Source organism: Canis lupus, chromosome 9 (assembly GCF_048164855.1).
Source record: "Canis lupus baileyi chromosome 9, mCanLup2.hap1, whole genome shotgun sequence".
NCBI lineage: Eukaryota > Metazoa > Chordata > Mammalia > Carnivora > Canidae > Canis > Canis lupus.
The window spans coordinates 43,075,048-43,089,769 of record NC_132846.1 but is presented as its reverse complement, the minus strand read 5'-3'; the positions used below and the strand labels follow the sequence as shown (position 1 = coordinate 43,089,769).

General features: G+C 39.8%; 2 protein-coding genes across 4 annotated transcripts in view; one reads left to right on the top strand and one right to left on the bottom strand.

Annotated features, from left to right (window-relative positions):
- The window catches only part of VTI1B (vesicle transport through interaction with t-SNAREs 1B), a 29,231-nt gene extending 27,109 nt beyond the window's left edge, over positions 1 to 2,122 (top strand). For both annotated transcript variants that reach the window (XM_072839037.1, XM_072839038.1), the window contains 2 exons: positions 503 to 564; positions 1,802 to 2,122. In XM_072839037.1, the coding sequence (XP_072695138.1) occupies positions 503 to 564; positions 1,802 to 1,898 (159 nt within the window). In that variant the 3' untranslated portion in view covers positions 1,899 to 2,122. The remainder of the gene's footprint in view (positions 1 to 502; positions 565 to 1,801) is intronic.
- ARG2 (arginase 2) overlaps positions 2,081 to 14,722 on the bottom strand; it is a 31,388-nt gene continuing 18,746 nt past the window's right edge. For both annotated transcript variants that reach the window (XM_072839029.1, XM_072839028.1), the window contains exons 3-8: positions 10,184 to 10,361; positions 7,212 to 7,371; positions 6,236 to 6,330; positions 5,950 to 6,054; positions 4,818 to 4,954; positions 2,081 to 2,574 (exon numbers count right to left, since the gene is read on the bottom strand). In XM_072839029.1, the coding sequence (XP_072695130.1) occupies positions 2,369 to 2,574; positions 4,818 to 4,954; positions 5,950 to 6,054; positions 6,236 to 6,330; positions 7,212 to 7,371; positions 10,184 to 10,361 (881 nt within the window). In that variant the 3' untranslated portion in view covers positions 2,081 to 2,368. The remainder of the gene's footprint in view (positions 2,575 to 4,817; positions 4,955 to 5,949; positions 6,055 to 6,235; positions 6,331 to 7,211; positions 7,372 to 10,183; positions 10,362 to 14,722) is intronic.

Here is a 14,722-nt window from a genome sequence, read left to right as displayed (position 1 = left end):
GCAGCCAAAAGGAAATGATTTTTTTTAAAGGCTTTTAAAAGATTGATTCCTTTCATAATTTAATGTGTCTGTAAAAGGGGTTAAGAAAAAAGGACCAGATCCCAAACGTGGTAATCCACCAGCCTACAAAAACAAACACTAACCCAAGAGGTTCCCCTGAAGTTTGGCTGATGAAATTCAAATCTGAAGTTGCCTCAGTTACTGGCGAGGTACACTTGAAGCCTTTTTCTGTTTGAGTAGCCAAGGTGAAGGATTAGTTTGGTCCCAGAAGTTCCCCACAGTAACCCTGGGATATAATAATTCCTAGGCCTCCTTGTTGAGTACTAGAGGAACTTGTCCTTTCTAGTTTCTTCTTATATTCAGAGGCCATCATTCATTTTGGTTTGATAGAGTTTTTCAGCACACACCCTTTAATGCCCGCTGTCAATTTAGTTAACTCATGTTTAAGTTCTATAGTATGTACTTTCAGAAGGGGGAAATAATTGCTATTTTCTCTTCTCAGCTGGTAAACACAAGTGAAAACTTGAGCAAAAGTCGAAAGATTCTCCGTTCAATGTCCAGAAAGTAAGTTTTAAAAATAGAGTTGAGAAACTTTGCGACTAAGACATTAAATAGTGACTTGCAAAGGTCCTGATAAAGCAGAAAGAATAAAGTATTATCTTGTCTAGTTAAATATCCTTTGTTAAGAGTATATGCTGCTCTGACTTGGAACAGTTGGAAATTAGTCCACTTTTAATCCCAGCTTACATTTTTCAGAGCACATGCATATTCCTTGAAATATATTTGTATAAACTCAGTTAGAAAACTTAATACTTCCTTTTGGCTCCATTTGTCCTTCATGGGAGTCATCCCCTTATCAGGGAGTTCTGTTAGCAAAAAGTTTACTTAAAAGTCCCTAAAAGTGGCTAGGGTACACAAAACAAAACGATGACCAAGCCATGGAATTAGTAGGAGTGAGATTTTTCTAAACAATGGTAAGAGGAAATTTTCCATTTAGAGCTAACATGAGAACCAGAAATTGGATTCCTACATCAAGAAAAGGTAGTGTAGGAGCTTCAAAAACTTCACTACCTTTATAAAGATAACCATTTGGGTTGATGGAGGAAGAGAAGAGTTACTGACTGGTAATGTATCTCTGCTATTTTGAAATAGGATTCAAATTGATTTCAGAATTGATATTTTTCAGGGCACCTGTCTATCAAGAGTGTTCAACTCTTGATCTTGGGGTTGTGAATTCAGGCCCCATGTTGAGTATGGAGCCTACTTTAAAAATAAATAAATAAATCTTCTAGGAAGAGCTAGTTATAAAAATGTATATTAAGTAATTTTAAAAAAAGAAAACAAGACATTTTTCATTTTATCTTGAGGCAATGTGGGACTCAAACTCACAACCCCAAGATCAAGAGTCACATGCTTTTCCAACTGAGCCAGCCAAGGCACCCCTACAAAAGCTGTTTTTAAAGTGAAGAATGGACTACTATTTGAAGACATTTTAGAATCAAGAAACCATTTTTATGTTTTGGTGTATCTCTTGTCCCAGTCTTCGGCATTTCTGTGAGGTAGTGTTATCCTTAAGTTACAATTGAAAAAGCTTTCAAGTTGTCACTTACCAGCTAAAGAACCTTTTATACACACACACACACACTTCTGAGTGGCAAGGGGATCCAAAAAAAAAATCAGTCTGCCTCACAGTATCCAACCTTGGCCACAGGGTCAAACCCCTTAAGTATTAGTATTAAGAAAGGAAAGAAATGAGGTCATCCAGACTTCTGACTGTTCCCTACTTTGCTTCTCTTTGTAGAGTAACAACCAACAAGCTGCTACTTTCCATCGTCATCTTACTGGAGCTGGCCATCCTAGGGGGCCTGGTTTATTACAAATTCTTTCACAAGCATTGAAACTTCCTAGAGGGAAGGGTTTGTGGACCAGAACTTTGGCCCTGTGAATGAATGGTGTTAGAGAGGAGGAATAAGCATAGTGCTGCTGTGAGGTAATGGTTCAAGGATGCACGGTGTAGCCAGACTGGGGTGGGGGGAGACAGAAACCACATAACTGTGAAGGAACAGCAATGAGACCAGTATGATATACCAACGTAATAAATGCGGTTTATGACTTCTTTAAATTTACATAGTACTTCAACATATTAATACCCTGTGAACTGCAAAAAACAAAACAAAAAAAACACATCAATTTACAGTAGTATTATTGGTCACCAAGATGGAGAGGGAAAGGAAACTTTACAATTGTGAGAATGCACAAATGTTCTCATTAAGGCAGTATTGACCCAGATGACCATTAGTATCTATCTCCTCAGTTGCCTCATAATTCTGAAATGTCCTTCGTGAAACATGTCAGCACACAAAATTTGCTAAATTCTCACACGTTCTTCACTTTCTGATTCATCTGGTGAACTGGGAGTAGGAAGATGGTCATAAACAATGTGCCCTCCCTCCCTTGTCTGACCAAAACTTGAAGCAATCACATCCACTGCCAAGCCAGCTGTAGCCTTGGCCTCTTCCTCTGAAGCAGCCAACTGAGGATTGACTTCAACAAGATCCAGTGCTGACAGCAACCCTGAAAGAACAAAGTGGGACAAAACCTCAGACGGTTCCCCAGCTGCTACTTTCAGTGAGGGTTATCCCACTAGACAGAGCAAGCCAAGGTTAAAAGTCATTTTCTACTATTAAAATTACCTACCATAAGGAAGGCCCCTACACCTACCTCATCTTTTTGGGCATGAATTTAAGTTCAAACACTGTATACTAGAGTAGGATTAAAATCAGTCATCCCTGTTCAACTAACCTAATAGGCATAGCTGTCAGGCCTCCTGGATAAGGAAAGAGCTCCTCCTTGGGGAGGAGTTAGATAAGGATTTTCCAAACTGCTGTTGGGAAAATGTGTGCCATATCCAGTATTACTAGGAACCTTCTAGATGTCTGTATGTGGGTATATGAAGAGATCATCTTCCCTCTTTTGAGCCATTACCATTTTTGACCTCTGATGCTATCTCTCTTAAGGCACTACATGCTTTTAGTTATCAGCGTATCTCTTAGTGACACCTTTACAGGTCTGAGCTGAGGGCAGGTACCACGTCTGACATGGTTTTTCAGTCTCCCATCATAGTGACCCAGTATCTTGCACTTAGTCAAAGGAATAACTGGCCATACTTTAATTTGGACTTGTTACCTTCTGTGGGTTTAAAAACTTGTACTAAAGGATTTGAGAAGGGAAGATTAGACAAGAACCTATCCCGACCTGCCCACCCCAATACACAAGTCCACTTCTCTAGGGTATTTAACTTTCTTAGTTGGTTATTCTGGGTGAAGCTTATCTACCTCTTCAAGTCATCTGAACAAATGAATACTGGAGAATACAAGTATCAGAATAATTAGGGTGGCTACAAAGCCTGGAAATCTGGGTGTATATATCTACTGGTCTGTTGATGTCACAGTGCAATACATGATATGCTCAATGACATTACATCTGTTCAGTGTGCAGTCCCTTATTAGCAGATTAGCAGTGCATAGCTCAATGCAAAGCTGCAATGAGCAGGCATGTTACTGCAGCATTTCCACTAATTCCTGTGTAAGTATGTGTGTCTGATTTCCACGGACTAAACCTGGGTCTTTGGTATAGCCCAGAAATAATAAAAAGGCACTTGAACTATTAAAAATATGTATTACCCATGTTTCCAGACTATTGCTACCCTCTAACTTAAGCAAAGTGTTTTATGTAGTTATGTAGCTATTCTTTGGGAATAGAATAATAGAGCAGGGGAGGGAGAAACAAGGTATGACCACTACCCCACCTAACTATTAGAGGTTACTAATTAACCCCTGCTCTAACTGGGGTCATTGGGAACCAAAGTGAAGAATCAAATACCCAGGTTCACTGGCCACTAACTAAAGGACAACTGATAACATCTAAGATCGGGGATCTGAGAATGAGACTATCTTAGTGCTGTCAGACCTGATAGACCTACACATTCTTTTCCTTCCTGTGGTGCCTAAGGTTCCAGTAGGCTCCAGAGAGACCATTTCTCAATTTCCTTATCTATCCCAACTACTCAAGAGCTTCCTGTGGTTCTGGGCCTTTCATTGTGGGCTCTCTGCTATTTAGATCCTAATTTCATAGAATGGTACTGAAGTATCATGTGGTAGTTGTTTAAATTTTGCAAGGAAAGGTCATTTAAAGTAACCTTCAGCAACTAGAAGCTTTCTGACATATGGAAACTACAAACCATGAATGAATGTGGGGACAGTAACCTGTGTAGCCACTCTTAATCTAGCATTCATTTTACTAATCTTTTGTCATCCATTCATCTTCTAGTATCCCCATATTAAAACTCCTATCAAACAAGCTCTAGTATAAGGTTTATCCTATATAAGATCCTATATAAAAGACCCAAGATACTGTCCACCTTTGAAATATCTTCAAGAGAAGGTTTAACTCCACATTCTCAACTTCAAGTAAACTGTTACGTCATTGTAAAAATTATAGCTGTTTGGCCTTGCCTTTAACCTTAGTCTGCCTTTAGATAATGCAGATACAAAGAACTACATCGATTTGGCACGTTATTCTTGTATTTAATAATATTTAAGTAGACAATTTTTTATTCACTATTACCTTTGCATATTTTGATATAAGCCAGGTCCAAACATGCCTCTAAATGACTATTCCTTATCAGCCTGACCATATGGTTTTTAGTTATAAAAGTTTAAGCAAAAATAGTATCTGTAATGCCATGGAATAGTAGGAAAAAACCCTCTGGCATCAGCATATTTACTTACACAGTTAAAAGGTTGATCCCTTCTTACCTGTATTGTGTATTTCCTCAGTAATATACATGCCTTCTCGATAGGTCAGTCCTCCTACCACAGGAGTTCCTGTGGCTGGAGCCAGGGTAGGATCAAATGCATCAATATCAAAACTCAGATGGATTGGCCTTTGTCTTCTTGAGAGGAAGAAGATAAGAACAGTCATTTGGGTGTGCTTGGACATTGATCTTTCCTATGGTGAGAACTCCTTGATTTTGTTGCTGTTAGTCCTGGTACTTTGCTAACACAGCAGATTTCCAGATTTCCTATTCTGGAACTTACTGTGTATTACCATATTAGCTTCCTACACACCCCTTCATTATTTTGCCGTTTGTTCTGTGTGCCTCAGACTAACTCTGATTTATATTTCTGACTTAACCTAGGCATGAGAGCCTTTCACATTAACAATTTTTCACTTCCCTATGAGATTGGGCTCTGGGAGAGTCCAACTTAAGTTAGACTGACCTAGGTTACAGTTGTTCTTACGCTCCCCATGTAACAGCAGCTGAACTTAATTGATTTGGTATCTGCAGTCTTATCTCCCAATTCTAACTTCAGTTTAGCCCACGTGTCCCAGGAGTGGAATCTAGCATACAACACATATATGCTAGATAACTAAGATTTCTTACAGCTTAAGAAATGTAATCGCTACCTTGTAGTATACCATTAATCACTTGGAAATAAAAACTTAGCACTGAGAACATGCTCTTAAAACTAGCCTTTGGTTGGCATTTATCTGCCATCTTTCTATACTACCAAGATTTGCTCAATATAAAACTTTCAGATGCAGCCACAGTGAGTTTAGGAAGGGGACAAATGAATGAATGCTTCTCATCTCAAAAGATAAGCATTAAAAATGGAGCTAAAGAGAAATTCATGAGACACAGAGGACCCAGGCTATGACTTCAAGGAAACCCCCTCCCAACCCCAGAGGAAGAATAGGTCCTATGTTTCATATTCTCCCTTTCCAAAGTATTTGAATTTTTTGGAAATGTACATATTTTGCTTTTATTTTAAAAGAAGAGCTGCTGTCCTCAAATGATGGGCTAAAGTGTGCTGCTCATTGGGAGTCTGCCCTATTCCCTTTGGGACTTTTCCCTTTGGAAGTAGATATCCATTGTAAGTTACTTACTTGCCAATTAGCAGATCAAATGTCTGTTCCATGACCTTCTGAATACCAAGTCGATCTATGTCTCTCATGGAAAAATACTGGATATCATAATTCTTTAAAATAAAACTATGAAATAAAAAGGAAGGAGTCCTTAGTTTGAAAAGCATTTTTAATCAAATGCATGTTGGGGTGGGAGGGAGTTTGTCCTTTTAGTAGCCCTACAAGAAGTCAAAGCAAGGAACACCTATCGAAAGGAACATAAATGGCCGGGACAGACCCAAAGCTTAATTCCAGCATATCAACTTACTGTTCAGGAGGGTCCACATCTCTTAGACCAATATATATGATATTTGGGGAAGAGATACAAGGTTTGATCCAGGAAAATCCTGGGAGTTGTGGTACCTGTCAAAGGAGGAATATACAGGACTCATCAAGGATTCTTGGTCTCACCAAGATAATCACCATATGCTTCCCAAGGTATGCAGTCTGCTTTCTCCTCCTACCTACAGGATATGTTTAAAGCAACCCAGGACACACTTGATCTGGAAAGAGAACTTAACACAAATGGAAATGATTCAGAAGGCAACTGAAGAACAGATTTCTCAATAAAAATTTCTCCTAAGGTGACCATGGTTTCTCATTAACTTACCTAAATAGCAAGAACACTGCTGATTAGCCCTTTTTCACCCCTTTGTACATTACTGAATTGTTTACACATTGGTTCTTGAAACACAACCCAATTGCCATCTTAAGTTGCCTACAGGCAAAACACAAACTCTGCCTAATGAATAACTTTTGTACTCTCCTGGTTTAACTTGGTCTCTCATTGAGGAAAAGGATATACAGATTCTAATCTATTCCCAACATGGACATCTGTGTCTTCTGAGCAGCCTAGGAAAATATTACCTAGAAGTAATCATGGTTTTGCTTTCCTTGAGACCAGTGGGTCTGAGAGTAAGGCAGGCCTGAGAGCCTTTAATCAAGAAGTCCTCTCATGCTGTGAGTATATCAGTCACTAGAGTTACTACCCACTGCCACTTTCCTTTCTCGCAAATTATGACACAAACACACACACATGAGAGACAGGACCATGTCCTAGTCCTCTTTACATCCCTAGCATCTAGTAGACTGCCTGGCCCATAATAATGTTTGATGAACAAGTGAAGGAATACTAAACCTTTCTACCACCATCAGCCCATTCTTCATAGAAATCTTATTAAACTCGTTCCTAGCCCAGCATAACCCCTGCAAGCCATTCAACCTTTTCGTTTTAGCCCACTGACCTTGTCCTGTAGTTCTCTGAGGAGAAATGAAACTGGCTGTCCATGGAGATTTCCAGATGAAGTGGTGAGGGGTGTATTGATGTCAGCATGGGCATCAACCCATATCACACAAAGGTCTGGGCAGTGCCGGGCGTGGCCACTAATGGTACCAATTGCCAGGCTACAAGGAACAAACACAATAAATCGAGGCCCCCTGCTTGGCAAACATCACCAATAACAAGTATCCTCAAGTCAGTGCAGTTCACACTTTGTCCTCAGGGCAAAGTCAGGGCCCCAGGCTAAGGCTAGATTTGGATGACCAAAAAAGTCCCTGGACCTATAATTCCCAAAGATTAACCTTGAGTAAGTTAGGGAGAAATGGAAGGTTCCAAAGATTCAAAGCTTGTTGACTAGTTATCCTTATAGTTTGACAGATGTCATTGCTGCCTCCAAATCCCTAAAATTTGACCCATTAAGCCCTGGCCCAGAAAAGGACCTCAAATATTTGTTCAGTGAATGAAATCCAGTTAAATGATGTGTTCTGTATATAACAACTCATAAATATTTCTTAATAACTTAAGGAAGATTAGAGATTTAATTTCAAAGAATCAGTTATTAAGGATAAAAATTCACATAATAGCTTTTTGACATTTCTTTTTAGGAAACCGCACATAAGGACAGTAACGGACACCCAGTTAAAGACCTCATTTAGATGATTGAATAAACATGTATTTGCATGCTACCTTCTATATATTAGCATGGCATTCAAATATCTGTGGGGCTTTTTTGCCTTTCCTTGTCCTTGGACTCTATGTACATTGGCCAACTACTGTCCCTATTATAAGAATATAGCTGAAGAAATCGTGGTTGGAAAACTGCCCAGTTTCTCAGTAACCAAAGAATTTGACAGAGATGGGAAATGCAGCTTAAGCATTTTAGAAACTAACTACAGTTCTCCTTGGTCAGTATGGCATGAGACAGCATTTTAAGCTCTATGCCCCACATAGGATGTTTTTTAGGATAGCACTGTCTAGTGTGAAAAGCAGTGGATTAAGTCAGAATCCTGGTTTTTTTCCCAGAAAGCTATGTAATGTAGGGTGAGTCATCGGGTTTTGCTAGTTTCCTTTTTCTGTAAGAAAGGGATAATAATCTTGGCTTATTTAAGTCAGAGTTGGTCTGATGTCTAAGGCAATAGTATATCCTGTGGAAAAGGAGCAGGGTGACCTAAAGATGCCTTCCTTTAAAATGTTCAGTAGCTGTTCAATTTACATACTCATCCCTTCCTTTCTAGAATCTTCCAGATAGCCTAAGTTTTAGCCCTGAACAGGAAACCGTGACGGGGCTGCAATAGTTAGCTACAGACAAAAGCCAGAGACTATGATTAATCATATTGATAAGCAGTTCCCAAATAGATAACCAGAAAAAAGTCAGTATAAATGAACTTCAAGAGATAGCACTGAGCTAATAGGAAGCCCCACACTCTGGCTGATTTAATTGGATCACTGTAGAGAACCTGGACCACTCTCTTAGTCTACCTAAGATTTTATTCCTTTTTTTTTTTTTTTTTTAAGATTTTATTTATTTATTCATGAGAGACACGGAGAGAGAGAGGCAGAGGCACAGGCAGAGGGAGAAGCAGGCTCCATGCCAGGAGCCTGACATGGGACTCGATCCTGGGTCTCCAGGATCATGCCCTGGGCTGAAGGCGGCACTAAACCGCAGAGCCACCTGGGCTGCCCTAAAATTTTATTCCTAATGAGGAAATCTACCTGCACTTAAAATTGTAACAAAGATTCAACTTCTGTTAAGGGACCAGAAAAGCTCTCTGGGCACCACAGGGGCAGTTGCTAGATTGGGTCTCAAAAGAAACTTCAGGGATGCCTGGGTGGCTCAGCGGTTGAGTGTCTGCCTTCAGCTCAGGGCATGATCCCGGGTCCAGGATCAAGTCCACGTCGGGCTCCCTGTGAGGAGCCTGCTTCTCCCTCTGTCTATATCTGACTCTCTCTCTCTCTGTTTGTCTCTCATGAATAAATAAAATCTTTAAAAAAAAAAGAAAAGAAAACCTCAGAGGTCACAGTGAATTTGAATCCCACCTTTACTATTTCCTGGCTCTAAAAGTTGGGTGAGTTATCTGACCTCTCTCCAAGTGTTCCTAGCAGTAAATTAGGTAAAACTGTCTGTCTCGTGGCATTACTATAAGGGTTAAAATGAGAATATATATGAAGTGCTCAGTACTCCTAGTATTATAACGCTATTTTTCTTTCTACCAAAAACCTTAATTACTTAGCTCAAATAGGACTCCTCTAGCCCAGAATGATTTCTTCTTTCTTGAAACTGTAGAATTTGGGCAGCCCTGGTGGCTCAAAGGTTTAGCACCGCCTTCAGCCCAGGGCGTGATCTTGGAGACCCAGGATCGAGTCCCACATCAGGTTCCCTGCATGGAGCCTGCTTCTCCCTCTGCCTGTGTCTCTGCCCCCACCCCCCTTCTCTCTCATGAATAAATAAAATCTTTAAAAAAAAAAACAACAACTGTAGAACTCAATATTATTTTTTCATCCCATATGTATTTATTTGATCTAGTCCTGATCACAATTTCCACAATCCCTAGCACTGCACACACACAACAAATAATCCCACAAATTCTGCCTGGTGGATCCTTCCAATTCTCCCAAAGAGCCAAATGAAAGTCATAAAATAGTTTTTCAAGAAAACTTTACAAGAGATGAGCACAAAAATGAAACACAAACACACTGTGTCTAAAAACTTCATTTTGTCTACCTCTGAACTTGCCACATACTATACAGTGTGTTCTGAAAAAACCACAGGTGTCTCCAACAGCCCCGGATCTTAAGATATTAAAACACTGTTATGCACATCATACCATAAAAATTCTAAAGGGCATTTTACTCAAAGTGGGGAAACAGACAAGCTAACTGATTAACACAAAGCACCATACAATCCAGCTCCTCCACCACCCCTTCATCCCAGTTTACCTGTGGTCTCCTCCCATTGTGACACAGCTATAGCCACTTGACACAGCTCTACTAACCACTTCAGCCAGTTCCTGGTTGGCAAGGCCCACTGAGCGAGGATTCACTATTAGGTTGTTGTAGAGATCATCTTTAGGGACTGGAGTAAAACTCAAATCTCCAAAATCTTTTAGCTGGCAGCCTGGAAACAAATGAGGGATGACAAGAACAAGATTAATTGTGTATGTTATTCCAACTCTTACTGGCCCGGGGCACAAATCAGAACTTGTGATAAGGTGCATGTCATACTCATTTTGCCACAGTAAAATTCAAAATGTCACGTGATTGGCAGATGGTCTCAGTCCTCCCAGCAATCCTATAGGGAAGATCCTATTGGAAACACCAATTTTGCAGACAAAGAAGCTGGGTTTTGGATAACGAAGCCCAGAAACGTTCACTGATTTAACCTAACAGTCACAAAATTGGTAGTAATGAGACCTCAGATGTCCCAGGGTTATAGAGGATAAATAGAATACCAAGAGGTATCCATAGGATTTACAGAAATTTAAGTACTAATCAGAGCAAAAATGCATGGAAATTTTCATGTTAAAACTTTTAAAATAAAAGGCCAATCTGAGGACCTAAAACATCCTAAAAGAGAAATGTCAAACATCTGTTACTTACAAAGGTCCCAGACATTGTTTTGATTGCTCAACATAAATTCTTATTTAAACTCACAACAATCCTGTTAGGCAACTAAAACATACTGTTCTATAGACAAGGAAATGGAAGGTCCCCAAGTCACAAAGCTGCTAAGTGGCAGAAGTGGGACCCAAATTCAGGCCCTCTGCCTTCAAAACGTATATTGACTACACAGTTTGTTTCCCAAAAAGTCCCTCTTGATTCCTCCCTGTTAAGAACAAGTGAGACTTCTTGGAAAAAACAACTAGATAACAGAAATGCAGAGGCAGCAGCAAACCTACTGCGGCACACACCTGGGCCAGCTGCCGCCCATGTTCTCAGAATAGCTGAGAACGCAGTGGTGGTGGAAGCACCCTCACTCTGGAAGCACCGGTGCAGAGCCAACCGGGAGGCACTGCCCACAGAGAAGCTGGACAGCAACAGGCTGCCCAAGATGGTGGGCAGCATGGTGGGCATCCACAGCAGCAGGACATTCGCCCAGGTGGATATCGCCCAAGGTGATCAGCCCCTACCTGGGCAAGTCCTCCCCCATATACAAGCCCATGAACCTGGCTGGCCCAGGCATCTGGGCCACCCACTTCCCCAGCTTCGTCCCCCTCAAGTAGCTTGTTGGGCCAGTACAAGCATAAACTTCTCTTTAAAAAACTGTTTTGAAATAACTAGTAATATATGCTGATAATATGCTATAATATTTTCACTCTTAGATTTCACATATTCCAAAGAACTATGCCACTATGCATTCATTTTTTTAAGCTAAAGGTAAGTGCCATCCTTGCCATTTAACCATTTATATGAATAAATTGGTTAGTGCCACTTTTAGAGTTAAGCCTAAGTAATCCAACTCTATCATGAACAGATCTGAACTATCAGAGAACATAATGTTACCATAGATTGTATCCTTAAGTCCCTGCTTCTCAAACTGGAGTCCAGGTAAGATTGGGGGCAGGGGGTAGGAGAAAGTCATCACAGGTAGTAATACTGGCAGAGGTTTGTGTTAAAAATTTGGAATAAGATCAGCATGGACCCATCTTGAATTCAAACAGTACAGTTTTGAGCTTTACCTCTCTAAGATTTTTAATTTACATGAGAAAGAGAATGTACATGTGCAGGGTGTGGGAGGGACGGGGGAGGAAGAGTCCCAGACACACACTGCTGTGTGTGTAGCTGGATGCAGAGCTTGATCCCACAACTATGACATCCTGACCTGAGGTGAAATTCAATCAGACACATAAGCAGCTGCGCCCCCTAGATGTCCCTTGAGCTTTACCTCTTGAACCCATTCTCCATTCAAAGCTAAGTAACTGAGAGGTTTGTAAAAATTTGAGAAGCAGTGGCCTGTAACATAAGGCCACCCAAGGAATCACCACTAAAAAGGGATACTAGAAGCAAAACAAAACCTTATTATTCTATCCCCCAAAATTAAGATGCAGCTACAGCTGCAGAACTCTCTATGTATCTTTTGGTCACTACATTAAAAAAAAAAAAAAAAACATGACCAGAGATAAGGAAAACTGAAAGAAAATATTGAAGGTAGGAGAAGAATATGGTAACAGGCCAAAGCCATTGGATCCAAGAGAAAAAAATATGACCAAATAAAACACCTACAAAAATCTTTTAAAAAGAAAAAAGAGCCATAAGGGAAAAGCAGCTATAAGATCTCAATACAGGGGACAGTTTAGATTTAAGAGAAATGAAGCTTTAAGTTTTAAGTCAGTATCTGGTCTTGCTGTTGGCAACAGTCTAGGGCTGGACAGATTCTGAATGTCAGTTTCTACTTTCCTACCCCTTACGCCACATCAGGCATTTAGGTTCTTACTAGGTAGAAGACCCAGGGCATGCGGGTGTTTTATAATATTAGGTGTATAATTAGAAAAAGTTTATTATCTAATTAAATGTTAATATTAACCGACTTTTGAAGATGACTCATTTAATCTTCACATGACCAATAAATACATGGGAATCAACCCAGTGTTTAAGGGACAACTTGGGGGAACATGTAAGTCCAGTTATGGGATCTAGGATGTAGAGTCAGGTAAATGTGACAATACAGTACTCAGCTCACTATTATTTATTCATCAGAAGAAAGCTGCAGAAAGCCTATGAAATTTGGCAGTCTTAGATTACACTCTCTGAGTGTATATATTTGAGTGACTATATTTGACTATACTATATATTGACTATACACTATATCTGAGTGTATAGTCACTCTGAGTGACTATATTTCATAAAAGGGTTTTTGGTCACTAAACATGTAACTCTTTGAAGTGGATCACCAGATTAATTCGCAGCACAGACAGAGGGTTCTTCTAAGATTATCTAACTCCATTTGCTCTCATTCCTTACTCACCAGCCTCCCTCTGGTTATTCACTTAGTTTCTCTGTTGCCCTCATACTGGCAAGAGGGCCTCCTAGCAGCAGATGTTGGAAGAACTGTTGTTCACCATAATTATGAATGGGCCTTCTGGTATATACCTCACGGTTAAAATGAACCTCTGGGTTGGAGAGCCTGATAAACTCTGCACATGAAGATTTCTGTTCCTAACTAATTCCAAAAGAGACTGCTATGTTCATTACAGCATTTTTACAATAACCAAGATAGGGAAGCAACCTAAGTGTCCATTTATATATGAACGGATAAAGAATAGGATAAAATTCATATAAATCTATTCTCTATCTGATTATATATAATATATAAATATATAATTTATATAAACCCATTCTTTATCTGATTATATATACTATATAAATATAAATATATATATATATAAAAATATTACTCAGCCATAAAAAAGAATGGAATCTTGCCATTTACAACAACATGGATGGACCTACAGGGCATTATGCTAAATAAAATAAGTCAGATAGATAATACCATATGATTTCACTTACATATGGAATCTAAAAAAAACAGAAACAGGGCAGTCCAGGTGGCTCAGCAGTTTAGCACTGCCTTCAGCCCAGGGCGTGATCCTGGGAACCTGGGATCAAGTCCCACATCTGGGCTCCCTGCATGGAGCCTGCTTCTCCCTCTGCCTGTGTCTCTGCCTGTCTCTTGTGAATAAATAAATAAAATCTTTAAAAACAAACTCAAATACTAAGAACAAACATAGTTGCCAGAGGGAGCGGAATAGAGGGATGGGCAAAGTAGGTGAAGGGGATTAAAAGGTACAAATTTCCAGTTATAAAAGAAGTCATGGAAATTAAGAGTGCAGTGTAGGGAATATAGTCAATAATAACATAGTAACGTTGTTTGGTAACAGGTGGTGACTATACTTACGGTGAGCACTGTAGATGTACAGAATTGTCGAATCGCTATGTTGTGTACCTGAAGTTACTGTATGTCAACTATACTTCAATAAAACTTAAACAAAACAAACCCTTCTGTTCCTGAGTCCACAAAGCTGAAGACCAGACCACTGAAGGGATTAATATCTGGAGAGACCCTGCCTGATTTGCCCACCCTATAGGACTCCCAATTATGCTATTAAAAAAAAAAAAAAAAAAAAACAGGTAAGAACTAAGGACAATGAGTCTTAAAAGGCAGAAAGGAAATTCAGTGAGGATTGAGGGGTGGGGTGGGGTGGGGCTCAAGGAATGATTCCTACGTCAAGTAAGGTTTGTACCAGCATTGTTTTGCTATTTTTGTTGTTGTCTTTCCTTACTAGTAGAAAATTTTTGTAAAATTGTTAGTGTCTAGTGGTGAAAGTCCCTACCCCACCACCCAGGCTTGACTGCTCTACCTTTGCAGGCTTTGGTGCATAAACACCATTCATACTATTCTTTTAAATAACGTTGTTGGAGTAGGCTTAATTGCTGTAACTAACCTTCCCCAAAACAACGGCTCAAACACAGTAACTGGTT